Source organism: Rhincodon typus, chromosome 11 (assembly GCF_021869965.1).
Source record: "Rhincodon typus isolate 14 chromosome 11, sRhiTyp1.1, whole genome shotgun sequence".
Taxonomy (NCBI): Eukaryota; Metazoa; Chordata; class Chondrichthyes; order Orectolobiformes; family Rhincodontidae; genus Rhincodon; species Rhincodon typus.
This window is the reverse complement of record NC_063342.1, coordinates 59,253,457-59,280,144: the sequence shown is the minus strand read 5'-3', so window position 1 is coordinate 59,280,144 and position 26,688 is coordinate 59,253,457. Positions and strand designations below refer to the sequence as shown.

The window sequence follows — 26,688 nt, the reverse complement described above, 5'->3', positions numbered from 1 at the left end:
AGGCTTAATCATTACCAAATAACTTTACTGGCACTAAAAATTAATTTTTACAAATAACAAATTGTATTTATTATTGTTATAAGTATACGTGTTCAGATGGTGTGTGTCTCAGTAATGATTCTTCAATCTACTTTATTGAAATGACAGATTCCCAATCCCCTGCAGTTTTGGATTTCTAATTATTTCAAGTTCCAGTGCAAATGCCTGTAGAAATTCAGTGTAAAAATGAATGGCTAAAGTCTTTCATTGTTGCTGACCAATATAACTTTTCATTTTCAAAAGCCATTATGTAGACTTACTTTTTCTCAGGTGGAATGTAATGAGGATTCATTGGAATCTGTGAATTACTTTGATGATGACGACACCTTTCATTGGCTGAAAAGGCTGCATTGATTGCAAAATGTTTCACATAGGATTCCAAAATATTAATAATGTTCGTCTGACATGGAAGCTTCACCAACTGAAAAATAGATCATCCACAACTATATACTAATCTGCAGGTTGTTTTTTCAAATTATAAGCATTTGAAAATGAATATTAAAGATAATTCGAGAGTTAAAACTTGAAAGTGTCATAATTATATCAAAGTAATGACTTAAACAGGAATAGTATATTCCAATCAAAATATCCAAATATTGGATCCAGTTCAGTATGAAGTTAGTGAAAATGAAAATTAAGAGGTATAATGGAAGGCCATTATCTCCAACATTACACTATAACCCATTTATGACACAGTTAAGGTTGTTATTGTTACAACTGTAACGTTGTCACATTGATGGAATTGTTCTTTCAAAGGTGGCTTACAACAATTAGATTTCAGTATCTTGTAATGGTGGCATTAATGGCTACGGTTAAATAGAAGATAGTTTGTACAACAGAATAAGTAACATCATGTCTTCACAAAGAAGCAGCTTTTTACTGGTGAGAGATGCTCGTCAAAGAATGGTTGCAACTACACTTCAGCTCAACTTCCGAAACTTCAGTGCTTAACCAGAGAAGGTGCCTATGGCAGATCTACACTTAAAATGCATATCCTTTCAGTATCGACAAACATTTTTAGCATCTATGCAAAAGATGAAAAAAAAACTTTAAAAATGGTACATTGTACAACAGGAAATATACCTTTTTTCTTTTGTTGATGTAATAGCAATCATCCTCAAGTTTCTTTTTCAATATGTCTGGAATTTCTATGTTTATGGTTTTCTCTTCCATCTCCTTTTTAGAACAAGTCTCTTGATCATCCTTCTAGATTACGAAGAAAATTGGTCATCTTGGATAAGTTAAAAACACAATACCAACTCCAGCTGTTAATTAGTTTTGTTGCATCTCCCTGATGGTAATATGCCTACACCAGTAAGAAGTGTTTAATTACGATGGCTAATGATTATGTGGTTGCTTTTGTTCATGAATGTACATATGTGTATTCATATTTTCTTCGGGAGGGGGATGGGCTGGGAAAGAGGAGTGCACGAGAGAGAGAGAGAGAGAGAGAGCGCGAGAGCGAGACAGAAGTGGTTGCATAGTGGGCCTGAGATCTTTCAACACACGTCAATAATACATGTTTAACATTTTTGAAAATTATTATAGGCATGAAAACTGAATGTAAAGTTAATTACAAATGCACAGCAATGAGGCTAAACATATAGTATTTTGTATGGCAGTATATTCGCTGGGCTTCGTAAGACTGTCATACATCTCCTTTAATTCAAGGAAGCATGGAACAGCTTAGAGGGAGATGAATCTCCTACAAAGGTCCAAGATCCATGACGTGGGTTTTTTGGCAGAGTTAATAAGCAATATCTTTTCTGCAGTTTAGTGTACTATATAGTTCAGAAAATGGTCTTTCTTTTAACCAGAGAAGCTTCCAAAAATATGGATTGACCCATATGTCACTTAGTGCAAAATGAGTTTAAAATGCGAATTGCCAGTATGGGTTGCCAGAAATGCAAAAAACAAAATGACAACCCACTTTATTGTGGCACGGTTTACTGAATAAACTGATTGTACAATGATACCTTAACAACAATCAAAAAGTAATTTAAAAAATGTTAAATTCATGGTCTTGGACATCCAGTTCGTCAAATTCTTTCAAGGTCACTTCAAGGCATTCTTGTAAGGATTTCACTCAGGTTTGATGCTTTCAAGGTCAAAATTATCCCTCCACAACAAATCATCTCTAACCGTTGAACTGAATATTCCACGTTTGAACAATCTGCCAACACTTGGTGCACTAATAGTGTCCCAAGATGTGATAATGAAACCATACTATGCCCAATGCAGCTAGTAGATTTTTAGCCTTGTGCAGATACAGATAAGAATAGAGATAATTCTGATGATCAGGAATTTAAAGTGAAAGGAAAAAAATATATAAGTAGACCAATCTCATTCTCTTTAGAAAAAAGGAAATAAATATCAAGGTGATCTAAATTAAAATTCTTAAGATTGCCTAGGGAATTTATAAATGGCAGGAAACAGAAGTTAAACCCTTGCTAACTTTAAAAGAATAAAGATTTCTCCAGCCAATGTGACAATAAAGTTGTGGAGCATGTGAACAAGGACAGTCGCTGAAACAAATAAACGAGAGCTGAACATAAACTGATGTTCTTGGAAAAGCTACAAGGTAATGAAAGAAATACACTATAAAACAAGAAAAAAAAAAGCAGGTAGGTAGGTGCTAATTTCTCATTTATAAAGCCTTTAATGCTTTGATGTATATTTTCTCTTTGCATTCGGTGTTCAAGATTCTTGGTACGATTCAGATCAGCTTTGCATTGACATTAAGATCCAAGGATTGCAGCTCTTCAAGAAAGTAGCTTGTCACCACCTTCTCAAGGGCAATTGGGAATAGACAATAAACACTGGCCTAGGCAATGACACCTATATCCACAAACAAATTAAAAAATCAAACTATTTCCAAACAATTTGAGTCAATATCACAAGATGACACATGCATTCCAGTGAATGTTAATATAGCAGTTACCATCAGATATTCCAACTATAAATGACATCATTTTGGCCATTACATTTTGTTATTTATTTTATAACCTGATCTACTTTAATTTGTTCTTCAGATGTGTACATCACTGACAATCTGGATTTACGACTAATCCTTACAATTTGTACCCGCCCTGTCTTTCCTACATTTGTAATAATATTTTTATATCCCTAGGTTCCCTAGGGATGTGTCCCTAGGTTCTGAACTTACCTTTGAGATAAAATTTGAGTCCCACAGATGCCAGTGGCATGACCCAGAGGAAAACTGGAGGAAGGTATCCAATTAAGTGGTCACTTCTGGGGTTCTATCTAATTAAGGGTGGCAGACAAGCTCCCAAGCGTGGAGCATCATTTGGAGGCTGCTCAGCACTAAATGATTGGCAACTGCCAACAAAGTAGATCTTGCTGAAACTGGAAGGGAAGCATGACGGCTCTTTCATGCCCAGTTGCCAACCAGAAATTAGCTACAGAAGACAGCCAGGAGAGTTTGAGCTTTCAGGTGTCAGCAGGAAGCCCCAAACAGTAATCAGCACTGTAAATGTAAAAGTGGTGGGCTATTTTTCATAGCGGTGTCTTCCAAATGGATTGGAGTCTTTGGCCTTATTGTTTACTTGTACCCTTGCAGTAGTCTCAGTGGTGCAATCGGTTAGCGCATTCAACTGTTAACAGAAAGGTTGGTGGTTCACGCCCAGCCAGGCACAAGTTTTCTTGGGCGGCTCAGTGGTTAGCACTGCTGCCTCACAGCACCAGGGACCCAGGTTCGATTCCACCCTTGGGTGACTGTCTGTGTGGAGTTTGCACGTTCTCAGTGTCTGTGTGGGTTTCCACCGGGTGCTCCAGTTTCCTCCTACAGTCCAAAGATTTGCAGGGTAGGTGGATTGGCCACGCTAAATTGCCTGTAGTGTCCAGGGGTGTGTAAATTAGGTGGATGAGCCATGGGAAACAGAGTTACAGGGAAAGGGTAGGGAGTTGGGTCTGGGTGGGATGTTGTTTGGAGGGGTGGTGTGGACTTGTTGGGCCGATTGGCCTGTTTCCACACTGTAGAGAATCTATGATTCTACTATTGCTCCTAGAAGGTCACCACAATTTGATACAGGGATCCTGATCCATCAGGTGTCCTCAATTTTTTTCACTGATTTCCAATAACCTTCAAGCAGGTGGCCAGTTTACTGGACTCGGTGCCTCTTTCAAAATTACGGGGCAGGAGCACTTAATTGAAAGGCTGGTATGCCTCATGGTATAACAAAACTGTAACCTCATCATGTCGAATTCCTCCAGCTCACCAGAGCAAAAATTCAGCCCAATATCTCCTGTCGTGGCTCGGTGTCATAGTTTGTTTTACCATGCGCCTCTGCAGCACCCTGGGACATTTTACTATGATAAATTTATTGCTGTTGTGGTAATAGTGGCTCATTATTTAAGTGAAACCAGTGATGGTTGTATGTGGGCATCCTAATTGTAAATCTTTGAAAGGAAATAAAGTCTACAAATTTTCATTGGGTTATCAGTTTCTGTGATTCAGAGTTCACCGGGGACAGTCAAGAGAAACCAATTCACAAACAAGTTACAGTTAAAGTTTAACTTTTATACTGATAACAAATATAGAAGTAAAAGACACTAAAAAGTCTACAACTGCATTTTAAAGAATGAATTTGCATCACTTAAGAAAACTTACACAAAATGTTTTATCATTTTGGATTGTCACGGATGATATTTCATGTGTACAAAGGATATTTCATTGACACCAATATTGTTTGAGGATAATGTTAAAACCATTAAAGGATGCTTATTTTCAGTAAAAGAAATGTGTTATTTCTATTCCTTTTCTATTTTTTTATCCAACTGTAAACTTCCAGTTTTGATGGCAAATTATACACCTGAAAAGTTACCTCTACTTCTCACTCCACATGTTCCCTACCCTGTTGCCTTAAAGCATTTTCTGTTTTATTTACCATTTCTATTATTTCTTCTGGTTCACTGTCATCTTCACACTCTAATGATTCGTCATCTGTGCCATCTATATCATTGTCATCATCGTCGTCGTCATCGACATCATCGTTAGAAGTAGCACTTAAAGCTTCAAAATGGAAGGAAAATGTTTTTAATATACCTGTTGAAAATGTCATTAGTTTACTGACGGTTTTAGAGAACACAACCATTGGCAGGGGTTGGTGGACCAACAAAACTTAAAATTATGAAATCTAATGAGGAAACTCTATATAACATATTAGGAACTTCCAACTATGTTTTTAATAGCTTTCCCCTCACTAAGTAGTTTGAGGAAAACATTCCTTTCATTAGTGACACAAGCAATATGCTAGTTTTCCTCTGTCAAGGACATGAGATTTTCCTGTGTTTTGTATCAAACTTCAATCTTGGGAGTACCTATTGTTTGAAAAAAAAAACACAACTCTTTCAGCTAATGATTGTAATTCATTCAGACCTTTTGTACCATTAAGTTTACGGCTTTACTAAATAATCAAATAGAAGTAATGCAATTGCTCGTGCTGATGCTATATAATTCAATTTGCACAAAATGAACTGTCTGGAATAAACACTTAGAATGAAGTGATTCTTAAATCAGGAGCAAAAGCTCTGTTCAGGAACTGAACAAATGCCATCAAAACAAAAATAAACCCTCATTCAATCTGCTTTGAGGAATGTTGAATGCTGAGGTACAGTATCAATTCAAACTAATCTTTTCAAACATAAAATACAAAGGCCATACACATTTGCCTTTAATTACAATGCTATTCCCCATTTCTGTTGAAATAATGGCCCTGTGATAACTGAAGGTTAAATGGTAATCTTTTTCATTCCCTTCAGCTGCTATAAATAAAAAAAGTGTTGGCAGTGAAATATATTGAATGGAATATAGTAAAGTATAAACTCAGCATGCAGAGCACTATAAATTGCAAACTTGTAAGAGATAATAAGAAACTTTAACATTCAAATGTAATAACAGCTCTATTCCGTTGTATTCTTCTTCCATGTGCAGTAGATCACAAAACTAAAAATATTAATTTATTTTTGATCCTTTTACTATATGGATTTCTGAACATAAGCACCTTACTAAGACAAAGGTACATCATATAGTGTTTGCAGATAAATGCTTTCTATATTTTGTTACAATATACCTATTTGAGAAAACATACACCCAGGCACTGGAGCAAAAGGCCTTAGATATACTCAAAAAAAATTCCAGCCTTTTCAAATCTTAGAACACAAACACATGTTCCTGGATTTTTTTCAGTCTTTTCCTTTCCATTTCCTGGTAAATAATGCATAACTATAGCTGCATTTTACAGAGCAGGTGGGTGAGTTGGTGTTGGGTGAACTCTTTACCATCCACACCCCTACAATAGTAATGCACTGCAGGCAGCATTAACAAAGGCAGAGTACCTCGTTCCCCTCTCTGCAAACTCAGTGGGAGGAGGAACTGCCCTCAGAAGCAAAGTTGCTTGTTGACTGGATTGACCAGCAGCTCCATCAGTAGTGGCAAGCCAAAGACTCAGTAGCAGTTGTAACAGAGGATTGCTAGAAAGGATATTCATCTGGATCAGATTAACATTAAAAAAAAGAGGTTACGTGTACTGTCACTCTGTATCAGGTGAAATCATTGTGCAGGTGAAATCAGTTCAGGTTTGGGGTGAGAAATGTAGATGATAGCATAAAATTACAACCGGATATTGATTGCCCATTCACATGGTCTATCTGTGACAAATGGGAGTTCAATGTAAGCAAGTGTGTGGTTATCCTTTTTCAACAGGGAAACTTACTAGATGATATAAAATTAAATACAGTGAATGTCCAAAAAACTTGGGGATTCGGGTCCATACACCTTTAAAATGTCATGAACAAGTGCAGAAAATAAATCAAGAAAGCTCATGAAAATGCTGGTGTTTATCTCTAGAGGACCGCAGTACAATGATGCAGAAGTTGTACAAAATCCTGGTTAGCCGCCACTTGGAATACTGTGAGCAGATTTGACACCACACCTGAGGAAGGATACGCTAGCTTTGGAGGGAGTACAATGTAGGTTTGTAAGAATGATTCCTGGACATCAGAGGTTATGTTATGAGAAGAGATTACACAAATTAGGCCTGTTTTCTCTGAAACTTAGGAGGTTAAGGGATGATCTAATCAAAGTCTTGAATATATCAACAAGAAAAGACAAAGATAAACTATTTCCACTAATTAGGGATTCTATAACTAGGGGCAATAGTCTGAGAATTAGGGCCAGACTGTTCAGGAGAGATATCTGGAAGAACTCCCGTACACAAAGGGTGGTAGAGGTTTAGGGCTCTCTTCCACAAATGGCACTGGATGCTGCATCAGCTGTTAACCTTAAATCTGAAATTGATAATTTTTTGTTTAACAAAGATATTAAGGGATATTAACCAAAGGCAGATATATGGAGTTAGGCAACAGACAGCCATGATCTCACTGAATGGTGGAACAGGATAAATGGGCTGAATGGCCTACTCATTTGTTCCTAAGGTAAGATGGGAAAGTCCTCTGGTCTTTTTCTTTTCCTTTGTCTTCTTCAGTCTCAACAAGTTGAAAAGGAGTAACATCACAAGAGAAACATCATTTTACTGAGCCAGCATGAGTGGAACAGGAGCTTTGGTTAAGCAGGACAGGATAAGTATTTATGCTGTCCTAGGTACCTAAGTTTCTACTATCCAGTCTTTAAAGTGAATTAGCTAGATTAAATTAAGTAGTGCTTAAAATAAATGTTTGGTAGTACAGAACTTAATCATTGGAAAAAGGATATAAGTTTAAGCTTTTCATCAGAATTGGGAGGCAAGAAATAGATTTGAAAAAAAAATGACACCAATTTATACAGCATGAGAATAGGGTGCTGACTGGTTGGGATGGAAATGCAACAAGAACAGTGAAACATCAACTTAATTCCCAGACCAGGCAGGGACATCGTGAGATGCAGCAGAGTTTGGCTGTCTTCATGATCCTTTTTTTTGTTGCAAAAGATGCAATACATGTACAAAATCCCCTTGTCTACATAAAACATTATCCAGAATATTTAAACGTGTTGCCTTCCGCATGTGAAAACACATCATTTTGCAAGCCCGGGTAATGACTGTAAATTGGCTTCCAGTGTAACTCCTAGCTTAACCTGTTGTTAAAATAGTTTGAGATAACTTCCCCTTCCAGGGTAATCTGAAGTAACCTAGGCAACAATGAATGCCAGAAGTGATGGACGTAGGTCCTTTTGTAAGTTTTCGCGAGATACAACCAGTGATGCTTTGATCAGGGTTTCCTTTATCACACAGGACAGTTTTGATATGTCCTAGCTCAGCATCAAGCATACACGCGAGCACATATTTTGGGCCCTATTCATGATGTTATAAGCAAGATCAATTTTATAACTCTTGCCCTGCCCATCCTGCAGTGCTCGCCCAGCCCACTTCTCGCTCTGCAGCACTCCCCCTGAATTCCAGCAGGGTTCGCCCTCCAGTCAGGACAGGTTAAATCAGCAACTGGAAGTTTAACTCTGCCATGTAATATCTTACATATGCACACATTATGATTTCCTCAGGTTTCTGAGGTGCATCAGCAACTTAAGTTGAGTCATTTACTGATCTCCATATCAGAAGATTCAAGCTGATAAATTGAGAGGGGAAGTGAAAAGGGAGATATCACTGACAAAAACAGTGAATACAGGTACTGATGGCGGTTAAAGTAAAAAGCAAGTAGTTGGAAGCGGGGTGGGTATTTTAGAGGCAAGGAAGGTGATGAATGCTTCCTGGGGCAGGTCAAGGATAGAATACTTCTAGTCATTTGTCCTCGGGTATATCGTGGATGAGGAATCTGAAAGTATCAACAGGAGGAGAGGTGATAAACAGTGATGGATGAGATGAACATGGTGAGGTGAAAGGCTGGTTGAGGTTACTCTGGATAAATTGCTTGGTCCGAATGCTTCCATTCCACATTACTAAAGGAAACGAGCATAGAAATAGTGGAACGATTTGTCATAATCTTCTAATTTTACCTGGCTTTGCTGTGGATTGGTGGGGGGCGCTGTCAAAGAATTGGAGAATTACAAATGTCATATCCCTATTCAAGAAAAGTGTAAAGAGCTTGCTAATAACCACAGGCCGAATCAGTTTGACATCAGTGGTGGTTATGGTTTTACAAATAATATCAGGGGAAAAAAAAGTCCATAAGTACTTGAAGAAATTTGAGCCAGTTAAGCACAATCAGCTCATCTCCTTAGAAGCCAAAGCTTTTACTGCATGGAAAGAGGCCCTTTGCTCTATCCCATGCATGCTGGTCATGCTGCATCTATGTATTCTAATGCCATTTTCCATCATGTGGGCTGTAGACTTTGCTTTTTCAAGTACTTCTTAAATGTCTTGAAGGTTCTCAACTCCACCACCCTTTTAGGGAATGAGTTCCAGACACCCACCCTCACTGGGTGAAAAAGATCTGTTCAATTCCCATCTATAACCTCTTGCTCTTTACCATAAAACTGTGTCTCCTGGTTAGTGATCCCTTCACTAAGGGAAAGAAATTTCTCCTTATCGATGCATCATATAACTTCTCACACCTCAATTAGGTGACCCGACAGCCTTTTCTGCTGCGAGAAAAATAATCTTAGCCTATCTAGTTTATCTTTGCAGCTCCAGCCCAGGCATAATCCTGGTGAATTTCCTCTGCATCATCTCAAGCACAATCACTTTCTTCCAATAGTGTATTGCCCCAACTGATAGTGAAGGCTGATGACAGAAAGGAAACTGTCGATATTGTCTTTACAGATTTTAAGAAAGCTTGGATAAAGTCCCAGATAAAGGGTACGTAAACAAACTGAGGTGCATGCAACTAAACAGAGTTAGTTTGGATAAAATAATTGGCACAAAGACAAAACTGTGAATTGGGGCAAATGGTTATTTTTCATCTGGATGGTGGTAGACAAGGGTGTTTCCCAAGGGTCAGTGCCAAGACCATAGCACCTTTTGCTTTCATAAGTTACTCACGTCTTGGAAAAATGGGGAAAAATCTAGACGTGTGACTACTAATGAAGATGATTTCAAACAAGGACATAGATAGGCTCCCCAATAGGCAGGCAAGTGTGAATGGAATTTAAGACCGAGAAGTACAAGGTCATCCCAGCAGATCTAAATATTTTGTCACAGGTACAAGGGACGAAGGATTAGATTTGAGAAGTTAGGGTCAGGACTAGGGGAGGTTTCACAGACATACAAAATTTTGAGAGGTTTGGATCGAGTACACAAAAACCTGAACAAAGAGACCTTGGAGTGCAGGTTCATAGTTCCTTGAAAGTGGAGGTGCAGGTAGACAGGATAGAAAAGGCGACGTTTGGCAAATTTGCCTTTATTGGTCAGTGCAAAGAGTAGAAGAGTTGGGAGGTCATGCTGCAGCTGTGCAGGACACTGGTCAAGCCACTTTTGGAATACTGCATTCAATTCTGGTCTCCCGGCTTTGGGAAAGATGTTGTGAAACTTGAAAGGGTTCAGAAAAGACTTACAAAGGATGTTGCCAGGGTTGCAGGGTTTAAGCTATGGAGAGAGGCTGAATAGGCTAGGGGTATTTTCTCTGGAGGGTCACAGGCTGAGGGGTGACCATACGGAAGTTTATAAAATAGTGAGGAGCATGGATATAGTGAATAGCCTAGAGGACACAGGTTTAAGGTGAGAGAGATAAGATTTAAAAGGGACCTAAGGAGCAACATTTTCACACATGTATGGAATGGGCTGCCAGACAAAGTGGTGAAGGCTGGTACAATTGCAACATTTAAAAGGCATCTGAATGGGTACATGAATAGGAAGGGTTTAGAGGAATATGGGCCAAATGCTGACAAATGGGACTAGATTAATTTAGGATATCTGGTTAGCATGGACAAGTTGGACCGAAGGCTCTATTTCCATGCTGCACAGCTCTATGACCTGTTTCAGTTCGCTGGCAATACAGGGACCAGGGGACACAGATTGAAGGTTTTTGGGAAGAAATACAAGCAATAACAAAAGAACTTATTTTATGCAGTCACTGAATGGAACTTGCTGCCTAAGGGGGTAGCAGAAGCAGAAATGATGAATGATTTCAAAAGAGATTGGATAGCCACATGCACAAAATAAACGTACAGGCTTAGAATACAGCACAGGAATGGTGTTGCTTCAGGTTGGCTTTCAATTTGATTTGATGAAATGCCTCCTTCCTTACCATAATGATTCTACAACTTAAAAAAATATACTCACAGTTTTCATCATTCTCTTCCTTTTCATCTGCAGGGAGACTTTTTAGCACTGAGTCAACACCAGGTAGCCGGCAACGACGCTTCTTTTTCCCTTTGTTTTTCCTAATCATGTGAAAGTTAGTATTAAATCTAGCAACCCTTCATGGATTCATTTCACGATGCAAGAATTTGAATAATTGCCAAAAACAAAATTTAGTTAAACACTTTTCTAATTCTTACCAAAGACAAACAAAATATACAACTTTAAATATTAAATAATGTCTATTAAACTGAAAATAGTCACTTCAAAAGTTTAAGGAGCATGGTGATAAGTTTATATCAGCATACATAAAAAGGATGCAGTATCTGTAACCTTCAAACTGCATTTACCGTTTTGAATTCATATTTATTTACCAATTTATTCATTTTCAGCAGGACTATTTTAATCCAGCTAGGCACAGTTTGACACCAATACAAACAAAGCCACATAAAAAGAAGTGAACATTTGTAAATCTCTTGCTGGATACGGTCTTCAGCTGGGTAAGTTGCAAGTGGTCCATGGTGCTCCTTTCACAGCACTGCAGATAGAAATCTCTGAGGCAGCTTCAAACAATAGATCTTTGCTTACATGATGTACTGAAGTTTCTGCCCGACATTGTACTGGCTGTAATTTCTGTACAATTTTACTCTTGCTTAGGATACAAATGGCAGCTCATTGTCAATCACAGCACTCTTTGCATGAAGGCAACTCACACTGAATATTTGGAATACTCCAGTTGTGGCTTTGGATTTTGACTCAAGCCAAGAGCATGTTTACTCACCTTTTAAACCTGTTCTTATTAGGACCTCATTCCATTTATGCAACAGCTATGGCCTAGCAGCATATTGTCCTCAGAAAAAAACATGAGAATTCATTTGTTTCTCAAACTTCAATTCATCAATCCTTAGGCTGAACTTCTGAAGAACTTCTTACTTGCCAGATTTCAGATAAAAGATTTATGCATTTATCTGACCAAGCTGCCAAGTTTTTTTACAAAGTTATTATTTTGCAAATATTTTGGGGTATGTAATGATGCTTACATCACGTAAATTATTCTTACATGCGAGCCACAGCTTTCTTGGCCAATTTACGCTGTAATCTGCGATTTTCATCTGTGTCACGAAGTACATGATCTTCTGCTGCCCATCTATCCCAGCTGGAGACAGGAGGATAAAAACAGGTAAAAATAAAAGGCAACAAAAAAAAAAGAGAAAACTCAAATCAAAAATGAAGCTTACAAAACCGAAATAAAGCCATTAACCCATTCAAGAGCACAAATTTACTTTTCAAATGTGAAATTCTCTTAATTTGTCAGTGAAAGGGTTAAAAGTATATTTAAGAAAAAAGGTCTGACCTGCTAAAATCAAAATTTTAAAAACACCACAGCAATTTTATTTGAAGAAATGAAACTAATTGCAACACATTATAAAAATGCTTACTTACCAGTGTGCTTACTAAGCATGGGAAAATGGAATCCAAAAGACAGCGGGTATTAGGTTCAAAGTGAATCAGGTACTTGACATTTTACTTTGAAAAGCAGCACAGGATCCATTCAAAATAGCATGTATGATTCAATAAATAATATTTAAGTTGAATAAATATTGGACTTTGTTTCAAAGTCTGCTATTCACAAAAAGAGACTTGTGCAGGACTAGCACTTTTCAGTTTTGCAATGTAATCATTAGACTTCAAAGCAACTATTGCAATAATATCCTAGGTCCTATTGATTTTATAGCATTTTTGTAACAGTTATTTAGCTGTTTTGGTATGTTCAGGCAAAGAAGATCATAATAATGGTATTACAAAATAAAAATGATCAGTAACCATATAAGTAGCTACCATTTAAAAGAAAAGTCTGCAAATTGTACTTCGGTTGTTTGCAGCCAATTCATTCCTACTATACTGAATTACTGACACAAAATGCAAATAATTCCAAATACAAGGAGATATTAAGAACTGCAGATGCTGGAGTCAGAGATAACAGAGTGTGGAGGTGGAGGAACACAGCAGGCCAGGCAGCATCAGAGGAGCAAGAATGTTGACGTTTCGGGTCAGGACCCTTTCTGAAGGAGTGTCCTGACCCGAAATGTCAGCTTTGATGCTGCCTGTCCTGCTGTGTTCCTCCACCTCCACAATGTATCATCTCCAAATGCAAGGTCCACTAATTGTCAAAATGTACCTTGGAAGGAACATTATAGAAATCTAATCAATGAAACAGATGACTGAGTGAACTTTAATAGAAACAATGAAAACATACAACGCCAAATAACATAAATAAAACAATAAAAATTATTTTAAGGCATTAACCTGCTTTTCTGAAATTGTACATGGTTTAATGAAGTATCCTCCTTTTTCTTCTACTGAAACACTCAACTAGAGCTATTAGGGTTTTAATGACTGCTGTGTTATCAAAGACAAAGACTGGCAAAATCATACATTGTTATAACTCACAGCAGCAATTCACAATACGTAATTCAAATATCAAATGTGAAACTAACCAATCCAGAGTTAGTGAAAAACATTATCCACAAAATATGAACTGGAGGTTATTATAACTAATGTGTTAAAAAATCTTAAATCCTGGAAGTATCCATTTCTTTATTTAGAAGAGACAGAAATTTATGGACCTGATAATCTATACAAAGAATAGATTCAAAAATTAACGATTCTTCAACCAACTGGAAAACAACATTTCATTCTTTTGCACTACAGTTCATATTTACCGCTAAAATAAGGCTGAAATTGCCTCAAGCTGAGAATAGGAATGAATTTGCAATTGAAAAGCAAATATATGATGCTGGTTGTACATCACATCTGGCAGCTCACATTACAAACATAGAATCCATGTCTTTTCTCTAATATAGGTGTTATGCATTATTAAAGACTGTTTTACAGAACAAAACTCACATGGAAGCAAAGCAGTTCAGAGTTAAATAATGAAATAACATCAACCAGAACTTCACACAAATCAGATTTATTTGGAATAATTATCCTTATTTGGAAACATAACAAAGTTGTACATAAGAATACTAATATTTATCAGTATTGTGTCTAGACAAACATCAAAAGCAAAAAACCTTTGTACTTCAAACAAAAACATCAGTTTTTAAGTGAGGAGCATTACCAAAAACAGCATAAAGTTAAATAATAAGAACAGTGCATGCCTATAGACATACAAGCATGAGAATTCAGTAAGAGGTCATATACTAAACAATGTGGAGATCAAAACTGCAGACAGTAAAAGTAGAAATCATTATTACAATTACAGTTTCTGCATCTGTTTGAACTAATGTTTCAACCTCTCAACAAGGATTCTTTGAGGCTTTTCATAAAACGAAACAGAAGTTGATAAGTGTGAAATGGGTAAAATAAAAATCATTGGACTTAAACAGCATCAGAAAATTCGAAACTTCAAGCGAGGTGATCAACTGGTGGATGTCAAAAGTACCTCAAAGTGCTCGTTAGTTGAGTTTGAAAATAGTGTTCAGATTACCTATACATTAAACAGTAATTGAATGCATATGTAGAGTCAAAAATTATCTGTATGCATCCTTTCAATGATTTGCCTTTCAATAATTAAGGTAAAAAAAATCTATACTACGTACAGCATTGGTAAAGGCTTGCCAGAGTTTGAATAGCTCTCGGCTGTTTTGTTATCTCCAAATTCTGACCTGAAGGCCCCATGATAATACAGGGGAAGTGAAAAATACTTATAGCTGTATGCTGCACATACATGGCATTTTTATTTTGGGTAAAATAGGTAGAATGTACATGATGTATGAAATGTGGTAAGATTTGTGTTATTTCAGATCACATAATTCCAACGACAGGGGAACAGTTGAAAGGGTGCAAAACCGACAAGGATAATTCCACATTGTTGAGTTATGAGCAGAAAATTAAAAGAACTTTTAATTCCCAGGAGCAAAGATGACAAGGCAAGAATTGTGAATCAAGAAATAATCCCCTTTTGATTAACCAGATGCAATAGAAAAAGAAGTTAAATGGGAATCAAGATAACATTTCTTTACAAGACAGAATTTACAGACTACATAGTTAAATACACCGAATGAAGAATCTATCAAATCAGTCCAACACAATAAGCTGAATGGAGTTGTCATTAGTGAAGGAGTGCAAGAATAGAGGCTTGCTTTAAGGCATAAAGGGAGGACTCTGTCAAGTACAAATTTAGAGTACAGAATTTCAAATGATGCAGATTAGTTCAATAATCTTTTCACTCGCCCAGTCCTCTTATGCATAGTATACAGATGCCTTCTTTCTTCAAAAGACAATCTGTCTTGACCAACACAAAAGGATACTGCATCCTTCAATGTGTAAAGTGCATGGCAATAACTGCAGAAGTGCTCAAGGAAATAGTGCAATGATGTAACTTTATCAATTTATAACTATATACAGCATTAGAGTGGAGGTAATGTAGAATTTCTTGTCACACACAGCACAGAAAAACAGCAATCTTGGAATTGGTAAATACCAGACAAACATAACCAGAAAGAAACAGAAACTGGTGAAATTGTGATCAAAATCAACACACGGTAACTGATTTGGTTGAGTTGTATGGTGGTGCATGCATTAATCTTGCCTTAAGTGTCTGGAATTTAAAAACAAACACAAGACTAGAAATCAACTAGCTCTTCGTCAGCAGAAATTTTACATCTTCCAACATTGATATTGAAATCAAATTATAAGTAATGATTACAATTATTGTTGAAAAAAAATGACTCAATGGTTTTAGTAGAATTTAAATGGTATTGAACTTCCATGTTGCTACTGTGATAAATCCTGCAATATAGTTTCCTATATTTCTCTTTCCCCATGAAGTCATTTTATGCCTCTTTTTACATTTTAATATGACATAACACAGAAAAAGACAATTCTGCGTGTCAAATTTGAAATTTTATCTAAAAGCCTTCTAGTCTAACACTACTCTCTGCTTGTTCCATATACTAATTATTTCATCAAACAACAAATTCTCTTATAGAATAAATTATAACACCTACTTAAACAATGGAGCAGGGCAATCACCTTCGAATTCGAAATTATTCTCCAGGTGAACTTTCTGGCCCGGTTGCATATTTTTGTTTCTCTCAATTAATACGCTGAAATATATGCGATTACACTTTTAAATCCAATAGGGTTTACCATGCTCAATAAAAACCAAAAGAACTGTGGATGCTGTAAATCAGGAACAAAAGCACAAGTTGCTAGAAAAGCTCCGGTCTGGCAACTGTGAAGAAAAATCAGAGTTAACGTTTCAGGTCTGGTGACCCTTCCAGTGGCCTGGAAACGTTAAACTCTGATTTTTCTTCACAGATGCAGCCAGATCTGCTGAACTTTTCGAGCATCTTCCGTTTTTGTTCAGGGTTTACCAAGCTGTTTGATTTCAAAGTGTTCATTGATACTCTCCCACAGCTCCTATGTTGAACTTCCATTATCTTTATTAGTCAGTCTTCTTTCCTCCAATTTTATGACTCTCCTATCTCCTCTAAGATATAAACTCTTTTAACAATAATTTGTTGTTAACCACTTCACCTTGTCATTTTCCTTGACCACTTGGCTTCCATGGTTGCAATCTCTGCCTGGACCATCTCCAATTTGCATCTTTCTCCATCCACTGGCTATGATCCCTTCCCTATCCCACTTCCTCCTATAGTCAATAAAAATTACTTGCAACCGCAAACTTCCAACAGCTTAGCATTTGATCAACTATTAACCACAATACTACAACTTTTCAGTCAATCTCTCCCTTATTCTACTTTTGACATCTTTATTCCCAAGAAAACCTTAACTCTTTCCCTTCAAAAATGCCGGTAGACCTCAAATACCCTCAGCTTCAGAATCTCCAGTTCAAGGAACATACATTGTGTTGGGCATCAGCAAATTTGTACACAACCAGTTTAGACTGCCATTACAAGATCTGGCTACATTACTTCAATGACTAACTGGCCTCGATCAACTAACAAAATGTCCCATTATTTCAGAATGATTAGGAAAACAAAAGTTCTGATTTTCTTCACTACCAACCACCTGCTCAAATCACCTCATGAACCTGAGCAGCTCATGCATTGATTTATCAGCAAGATTGAGGCCATATGATTAGCCATTTGCTATTCATCACTTTTCCCTTACCCAACAAGTGAAACCTGCCATAGTTCCATGCTGTGTCCTTACCTAGTCCCTGTCCCATCTCCCCTCACTCTGCCTCCAAACTTAATTTATCCATGGAACCCATTTCATGCTTCTTTCACCACATTCCACTCAACATTTGAGCGCACAAATTTCCTTCAAACTCCCTAGTGCTAATTGGGGTTGTAAGTTCTTGAAGACCCTCCTCAAAACTTCTTTTAATATTAAAGACAACAAGTCCTTACTGAAAACGTTGAGATCCTAATTACATGAAGCCTTTTGTTAGTACATTTTTCAATCTCTTACGATAACTTTGGTGAAGATTGGTGAGTAACAGCAGAAGCCATTTCTCTGAAATATGCAAATTTCTGATTTTGGATCAGTTGAACATTTGCCCCTTTCAGGTCCTTGGTCGAAGTACTTTGTTCTCTGATATTACCAAACTCACTGTCGTTTGATCTAAAGCCATTTGATTTAAACTTGCCAGATGTAATTAAGCATCCACAGATGTACATAGAAGATTAGTTTCTAAGGGTTGTAAAGAATGATCTTACCTTCTGTTCCAACCATTAAAATGAATCAGATATTCTGGGATCTTTCGGCCTTTTTCATCTCTACTGACTTCTACATCAACAATCTATAAGAGATGATTAAACATCCTAAAACAGTGCAATCAAAAAATAACGCCACACAGTTATTTCCATCTATGAACGGTACAATATTTTTTACAAATATAACAACATTTTTATCATTAGAAATTTAGAAATCATGCAGGGTAAAAAGAGAGAGAGTCTTATCTGTCAATTTATTTTCTAAGGAATCAAAATTATCAGCTTTTTTTAAAAATACAAATAGTCAATGGTAGTACAGAACTGGTATGACTGCTGAAAAAAGACAAAGACATTTTGTCAAATCTTTACATCATGTAGTCATCAAGATTGTCAGTCAGACTTGCAGTATGGTGCGTCTGCACGCGCTTGGAGCTATGTATATTAATACACAAGGTCTTGTTCTTTGCAGGCGTATAGAAAATGCACACATACTGTACCTGTTTCAACTCAACAAAGTAAGTGACAGTCATTCACTGGTTCATTTTGCAGGGCAATGCCTTGACCAATCAGAATCAACCTGGTTGGCTTGAAATTTATCAGAGCCTGGCAGTAAACTGTCAATCATCATTAACTGGTGCATTTTCCACGACAATGCCTGTACCACTCAATCTACTTGTCAACCAATCGGCACTGTCCACTCATACAGTAAAAATATTGTTTTTCCTTTAAATTGGTATCCTTGCAAATTGTCACTGAAGGCAAGACTAAAAACCTGGACAAAATGTCTTTTCCTAGCAAAACCTAACTGTATTTTGCTTGGAATAAATAAACTGAAGTTTCACAGCAAAGGGAACAGTTATCTAGCTCATCACGCCTATGCTGGTCCTGAAAAAACAATCCAATGAATCTGCTTTACTATTTTTTCTCTGAACCTTTCTACCCTGCTATCTGTTAACAAATCTGACATCCAAATCCAAACTAAACGTTAAGGTAGTTAACACACACATTAGAATTAACTTTTCAGCACAACAGTGAAACAACTGACCCATCATCTAATCTATCTGATCCAACATTAGGTAACAGAGAGTACCTATTCGAGACAATATAGAAAGAAAGTAATGGCCTCTTTTCACTCCTGCTATTGCACGGTGGGCAGAATGCCCAAGAATCTAATGGGCTCCTATTCCGAACGAAAAGCTTTTACATATATATGGATACAACATTGAGTAAGTCAAAGTGTTTGGAATAACACAAGGAGAAAGTATAAAGGAGCTTGTTCATGTTGTTTGGTTCAAATATAGACTGGCAAGACCATTTCTCGCTGGCTCTGTAGAGGTGATGGTTCATTGAAGATTGCGTAGCAGATCGAGGAGACATAGTGTCCAAATCAGAAATGACATGAGCATGAGGAGAAATACTTCTGTGATACCACTCTTGTCCTTTATGGGGCAAGGATATGTTCTTCAAAATGAAGCTCAATGAATAGCTGTATGTATAATTCTGACGTAGTGCACTGATGGTCAAAATGGAGGTCAGCAGCAGAGGAATGGATCACTTCTTCTTGTATGAGTAACCCGTACCTGAGTTCATCATGCTGTATGACTATCATACCTCAACATAAAGGTTGATATGCTGGCATCCTATTTCAGGGTAGGGATCACACAGTTTGCTTCTTCTCATGTGGTCGAGAAAATCTACTTGATTGTCTGACAAGAGGAAGATGTAGTTAATGCAAGATAGCATTTATGTACAAGTTGGATTAATTTGATAGATCCCACCTCTGAAGATATTTTTTAATCCCCCGTTAAAGAATATTTATAGTTTAGTTTTAATAATTATTCTTTCCACAATCACCCATCTATTTTCCACCAGATCTACAACTTCACAAATTCATAATTCTTCGCAATTCTTCCAGAAAACATTCTCTTCAGATTTGGAAGATTGGTAGATCTCTAGATTGAAAACTGTTGACTTTGATTCTGTTCCTGACAGACTGAGGTCTCAAAGTCCCTTTGAACTGAAGGTCCTTTAATCTCTTGGATATCCTTTGTATACAGCTGCCTTGTTCAATCAGGCAATTTCTTCTTTACTGCGTACTGAAACTTTGGACATTGGTTGTCCCTTCTCAGTTGTTTGCAGAGTTATACAAACCAGATTTTCAATTTCTCTTAGCAGACTTTCACTCTCCATCTTCCAGTAATCTCTACAGAAGCCTTTTACTTCAATTTGGTGATTAGAGTGGATGCATTAGTCACTGACTGCCCTCAGTAACTGCATAAATGGTGAAACAACCATATTCATTTTCTCAGTCATACCATTTGTTTGTTGCTAGGCATGATATCTGTCACCTTTCAGCCTGGGACAATAAGGAGATGAAACTCCCTGTTTGTACTTGTCTTCGTCTTCCAAATCACCTCAGCAATCTCAATTAAGTTTGTCACTACCATTTGATTATCAAGCTGTGTCGCAACCTGAATTATGGCAATTAAAGACACATCCATGAGCTCAAGTGGGGAAATACTGCTTGTTGGTCCTCTGATTGTTAGCATTTACACTCAAATCTTGCTGATCCTTGCAGACAGAAATCTCTTCAGAGTTAGCAGTAGTGAAAATATTTTTGCCAATCCAGTACTGTTGCAGTTTTCTAAATTTATTATATACTGTAAGCGAGATAAACATACAAACAACATAGCTAATCTGAATGGTCTTGTTTGAGTTCCACCATAAATCTAAGGAGGCCCATAAAATCTTCTACTAGCTGTCCCTTGACAGGTTGCTCCATGACCAGCTATTTCTTAACCTGTGGTTCGATGACTGGCAGTTCTTTGACCTACTATTTCTTGACTTTAACTAGTTTGACTCCTTCCACCCTATTCTGCTCACTGCGCTGATTTGTCATGTGTCTTAGGTGCTTTTGTGCCTTCGGAATTGAATGGATTCCACTGATCTCCTGTGATAAGTCTGTATAATTAACTAGTGTTGATTCCAAACTTTTGCTTTGCTCAACATTTGAATGGCTTTCTCTAGATCTGAATCTTCTGTTGACTGTAATAAATCTGACAAAGATTCATCAGCAATACCTACAATTCTGTCTCACGAATGCTGATATTAAATCGCTAGTCCTTTTTTTACACTAGGGATCCTTAATGAAATTATCCCTGGATTCATCTTGATGCTGAATTGTTCTGTTAACTATTTGTTCCAAGGTTCAAGTAATTGTTAAAAACTGAAAGAACTGCGGATGCTGTAAATCAGGAACAAGAACATAAGTTGCTGGAAAAGCTCAGCAGGTCTGGAAGCATCTGTGAAGAAGAAAATAATTGGAGTTAACGTTTCGGGTCTGGGTTAACATTTCTGAGGAAAGATCACCAGACCCAAAACGTCAACTCTGATTTTTTTTTTCCTTCTTCACAGATGCTGCCGGACCTGCTGAGCTTTTCCAGCAACTTATGTTCTTGTTCAAGAAATTGCGAATGGCTTTCAGTACTTCTTCTTTGGTGAGCTGCAGCATCAACTTAATGCAAGTAGTATACAGAGGTGTTCGACTTTTGATTTAGTATCTAATTTGGAAGTGAATCGGAATCTCAATTATTTTCTCCAGAATGTCAATTCTGTTCTTTTTACCCCATCTCTGAAATTAAATCTTATTGGCATTATTAGTACTGACCAATGTCTTTCTAATTTATTTCCTTTGCTTGTCATGAGAGATTTTACTTTTGCAATATAGCAATGATACTGTTGTGTATTATTTACCACAGAGTTTCCCCAAGGTTCTGCAGTCAAAATGGAGGATTCCCACATTCTGCAAATAATAAAATGTACCTTTTCTCATGGCTTCTCTAGATGAATCTCAATAATCATGGCATTAGTAAATGATTCCCATTCGCAAAGCAAGTTTAATGAATGAATTAACTTATTTTCACAGCTTTTTCCCCAGGTGATTCTTATCGGTAGTTTGTGTGAAAACCTCTCACCATTACTGCAGTTTACACAATGGATTTTCCACCTTTTCTGCAGCACCAATAATCTCCTAACTTTTTGCTTGTTAGAAATTGTCTGCTTAGGCTTCGTAATGCCCCAACTGTTGTAATCCCGGTATTGTGATATTCTTGGGTCTACAAGTTAATTTTAAATCGGTTGAAGCTCTGAATTTCCCTTACTGTAACAGGGTCTTATAATGCTCACTCACTATCGAGTTGACATATGATATGAGCAATAATCAGTCTATAGTCAAATGGAGCAAGACCTGGACAATATCCAGGTTGCAGCTCACAAATGGCAAGTAATATTTCCATCACACAAATGCCAGGCAATGGCCATCTCCAACAAGAGAGAATCCCTCCATCACTGTTCGACATCCAATGGCATTATCAGCACTGAATTGCCCACCATCAACATCCCAGCAGTTATCAATGACCAGAAACTGAGCCATAAAAGTACAGTGGCTACAAGAGCAGGAGAGAGACCAGGAGTCCAGCGGCAAGCAACTTACCTCTTGACACACAAAGCAACTCAAACAACAGTCAAGATGTTTGACACCATCCAGGAGAAGACAGCCCACTTGATGGACACCATATCTAGAAATATTCACTCACTCCATCACAGGTGCTCAACAGCAGCAGTGTGTACCATCTACAAGATGCACTGCAGAAATTCACCAAGTCTCCTTCAACAACACCTTTAAATCCTTGACCACTACCATCTATAAAGTCAAAGGCAGCAGATACATGGGAACATCACCACAGGCAAGTTCCTCTCTGGCCGTACACCATGCTGACATCAAAAGATATCCTTCAGTTCCTGGGTCGAAATCCTGGAACTCCCTCCCTAATGTAATTGTGGCTCTACCTACAGAAAATGGACTGCAGCAGTTTAGAGAACAGGTCACCACCCATTCTCAAGGAGAATTCAAGGTAGGTAATAAATGCTGGTTCAACCAGCAATGCTCACACTCCATGAATGGATTTAAAAAAAAAGTGTGTGGTGTCAAGACACTCAGCAAACTTACTCCTTTGAGATATTTACACCCTTAAACAACACTTCCCAAGGAGTTTTGAGCTTCTTGAGTAATGTCATGATATTTATAATGGGAAATTGATGCATAAATGCACCAACATTTCATCGTTAGGACTTTATATGTTAGAATTCCTCCATTCAGTATTTGATAAATCTGCAAGGTCCTTGGCCCTGAGTAGACTAGCAGCTGGACCCTTTCCAGTGTTATCTGCTATTAGATCGCATTCCTGCAGCAACACTTTTTTGTTATTTCGAGAATGGGAGCTTTATTGTCTGGACCATCATTTATTGCCAATCCCTAACTGCCCTTAAGAAAGTGGTGGTGAGCTGTGTTCTTGAACTGCAGCAGTCCGTTTGGTGTAAGACACCCATAATGACATTGAAGAAGGACTTCCAGGATTCTGCTCCAGTGACACTGAAGGAATGGCAATATATTTCCAAGTCAGACTGGTGACTCGGTTGGAGAGGAACTTGCAGGTGTTGATGCTCCTGTGTAGTTGTTGCCCTTGTCCTTATAGATGGCAGTCGTCATTGATTTGGTAGTGATGCCTCAAGAGCCTTGGAGAACTTCTGCAGTGTATTTGTAGATGGTTCACATTGCCACTACTGCGCTTCAGTGGTGAAGGGAGTGGATGTGGTGGCAATTAAAACAGGGTGTTGCATCCTGGATGGTATCAAGCTTAAGTATTTCTGATTTATTAATAACCATCTCATATTTATGGCCCTTCATTTAGGTCTTGTCAGAAGCTGGAACTCTCTCTTATACATCTATCCAATCAAACACTCTCATATCCTGTCTTTTCTACAGTTATTGATTCAATCTTTCCTGATAAGTATAATCTTAGTGCTGGTATGATTCTAATAAACAGTTGGAATAAATCACAAATTTATTCTGTCACCAATCTCCAGCTAAATAAATGCCTGTTGAGGATGTTAAAAAAAAATCACAACCTGCTTTTCTATCACAGCATATTCTTAAAATTAAAATTAACTATCCAGGTACTGCTGAGTAAAACAAGATCAAAGCACAAAAATAGGTAATTTGGGCAAGTGGCTATTGCTGGGACTGGAAATAAAAACAGAAAATGCTGAAAAGACTATTCATGAGGAAGGGCCACACACAAAATATTTACCAATTATAATTGCTTAACAGCACAAATCATTATAAAAACGCAAGTTCTGGCAAGGCTGTGATATCCTGTGAATTGCGAACTGCAGTTATCTCCACAAAAGTAGTATCTTAACCCTCAAATTCCCCATGAGTTACATGATGTTGGTGCATTTACACGTTAATTTTCCATTAAGTTACCCAAGGAAATTAACCATTATAAGTGAACTCATAAGGTAACCTGCTACTGCTATTATGATTATTCATAACTGTCAACTGACCACTATTCTCTAAAATATGAACAAGTGTGAAATCTCATTCCTTCAGTGAAGGTTGTCAATTGTTTCAGTAGATTACAAAGGGATTGTTTTTTAAAAAGTCTTATATTGCCTGTTTTTCAATGTCTTAGTTCAACTTTTACTTTTTTACTCTTTCTATTCCTGATTTAATATTGAATTCTTGCTCCTCAGTCTGTCCCATTTCTTTCAAACCTTCCATGTGATCAAAACCGCCTTATATCCATTTCTGTGCAGTTATCAACTCAAACTTCCAGCAACTCTGAGCGGAAAGATACAGGGGTAAAACATGAAGCACTCAACGCCAACAAATTCTAGCAGATCAAACTTGCAAATTCCCTCAACAAAGGCTCATTGACTTGCTGTTTATATCCCACAATATCGTATTTTTGCTCCTCGAGATGGCAGTGGGGACAGAAATATATTGTCAATTTCACAGAGAACTAACCCAGGAAACAACTGACCAAAATTCTATAAGACCATTTGTGTGTGTGAGCATGTTATCCATTTTGTGACATCAGATGGAGTAGCAGAGACAGCAGCAATGAGGTTTATTTTTTGGAATTGGTGAGCACAGCCAGGCGAAAGCAAATCACAGCTAGACATTCCAAAGCACGTCCGGACCTCTCTCATTTCACATACTGTAAAAACAGCACAGCTCGGATCAGAACGTACAACATAAAAACAAAGAGCAGGAATAGGCAGTTCAGTCCTTCAAGCCTGCTTCATCGTGTAAAATGATCACGGCTGATCCCACCTCAGCCTCAACTCCACTTTTGCGCCTGCTTCCTTATCACACTTTAATGCATTACCTACTAAAAATCTGTCTATCTCAACTCAAATTTATTCACTGTCCTGGAGTTCACTGCATCCTGAGGGGAGAGAATTCACAGATCCACCCTTTGACAGAAATAAGTTTTCCTCATCAGTTTTAAATTGCCAGCCGTTAGCCAAAAACTACAACCTCTCATTCTAGAATGTCTCACAAAGGGACACTTTGGCTCTACATATATTTTGTCAATCTCCTTTAGCATCTTATATACTTCAATTAAAACGCTTCTCATCTTCTAAACTCTAGTGGGTATAGGCCTAAATTGCTCCTCATTAGACAAGACTTTCATCTCAGAAATGAATCCACTGAACTTCTCTGAATTGTCGCACCACAATCGTATACTCATCCCTGTCCCAAACTATCCAAGCACTTTCCATGCCAAAATCTTACCCAATCTATCTCACATAACTGTTTCTCCTCAGCCCAGGACAGAGCTCACAATTCCCAAGGGATTTCACTACAATTCCTTCGCCTCCCCCCCCCCCCCCCCCCCACATGTTACATGGTCTGAAAACATCCCAATCTCCACCGTCACTCGAAGATCTCAGTTCTCCCACTCACACTGATATCTTACAGCATTCCCTACCCTAAGATCTCAGGTCCTCAACTCACCCTGAGGTCTCTGCCCCCGCACCCCCACAACCTCCTGACCCGGAGATCTCCAGCCCAATATCCCTTCACACCTTTCCTCCCGCCCCTCGATCTCTTTCCTAATCCTTCCCCCCGCAGTGTCCCCTCCTTCACCCCACCTCCAGTGATCTTGGGGGTGGGGGGGATAGGGGTTATGGAGGGAGGCAGGCGGCCCCTGCACCCACAAAGACAATAGAAAGGCCGCGGCGCCGCTACCTTGGCATCGTATAAAACCTTGGCCTTTGTCGGGTCTGGCTCGAAACAGAGGACTCGTTCTCCTTTGCGGAATTTAAATTTCATTCCCCGAGTGTTCATTTGGTCATGGTGAAACGAGAGGAGGAAAAGGGGTGGGAAGGGGGATGGGTGGGGACAGGGATGGGGCCGGGGGAGGAGGGGTGCGGCTGGGGACAGAATGGAGACCGTTAACACTTTCACGACCGACAACGGGGTTGCGCTCAACCTTTCAACCCGGCACTCAGACACAGGCACCCGCTGGGACAGCTAACTGAATGACAGGACCCCTCACCCCTCTTGATCCGGCCTGACAGGCAGTATCCCGGACAGCCCGGAAATAGGGGTCCTTGCACGGCCGTTAGCTCGGGACGGATTTAAATTGAAGCTGTTTGTGTGCGAGTAAATCAATGTACTTTCTGGTAGAATAGTTAAAGAGAAGCGGTCGTATTATCTGGCTCCTTTCAGACTGAGACATAGATATTTAGACAGATAACAGTCACTTTGTAATAAAAACCGAAAGAACTGCGGATGCTGTAAATCAGGAACAAAAACAGAAGTTGCTAGAAAAGCTCAGCAGGTCTGACAGCATCTGTGAAGGAAAAAAAACAGAGTTAACGTTTCGGGTCCGGTG

General features: G+C 38.2%; 1 protein-coding gene across 5 annotated transcripts in view; it reads right to left on the bottom strand.

The window, feature by feature from the left end:
- LOC109934740 (MSL complex subunit 3) overlaps nucleotides 1-26,332 on the bottom strand; it is a 44,621-nt gene extending 18,289 nt beyond the window's left edge. For 2 of the 5 annotated variants that reach the window (XM_048602571.1, XM_048602569.1), the window contains exons 1-7: nucleotides 26,040-26,292; nucleotides 17,945-18,027; nucleotides 12,310-12,405; nucleotides 11,232-11,332; nucleotides 4,947-5,071; nucleotides 1,123-1,245; nucleotides 300-460 (exon numbers count right to left, since the gene is read on the bottom strand). In XM_048602571.1, the coding sequence (XP_048458528.1) occupies nucleotides 300-460; nucleotides 1,123-1,245; nucleotides 4,947-5,071; nucleotides 11,232-11,332; nucleotides 12,310-12,405; nucleotides 17,945-18,027; nucleotides 26,040-26,138 (788 nt within the window). In that variant the 5' untranslated portion in view covers nucleotides 26,139-26,292. Of the gene's footprint in view, nucleotides 1-299; nucleotides 461-1,122; nucleotides 1,246-4,946; nucleotides 5,072-11,231; nucleotides 11,333-12,289; nucleotides 12,406-17,944; nucleotides 18,028-26,039 lie in introns of those variants that run through there. The other 3 variants (XM_048602567.1, XM_048602568.1, XM_048602570.1) reach the window with 3 other exon arrangements.
- Between the last annotated feature and the right edge of the window lie 356 nt (nucleotides 26,333-26,688).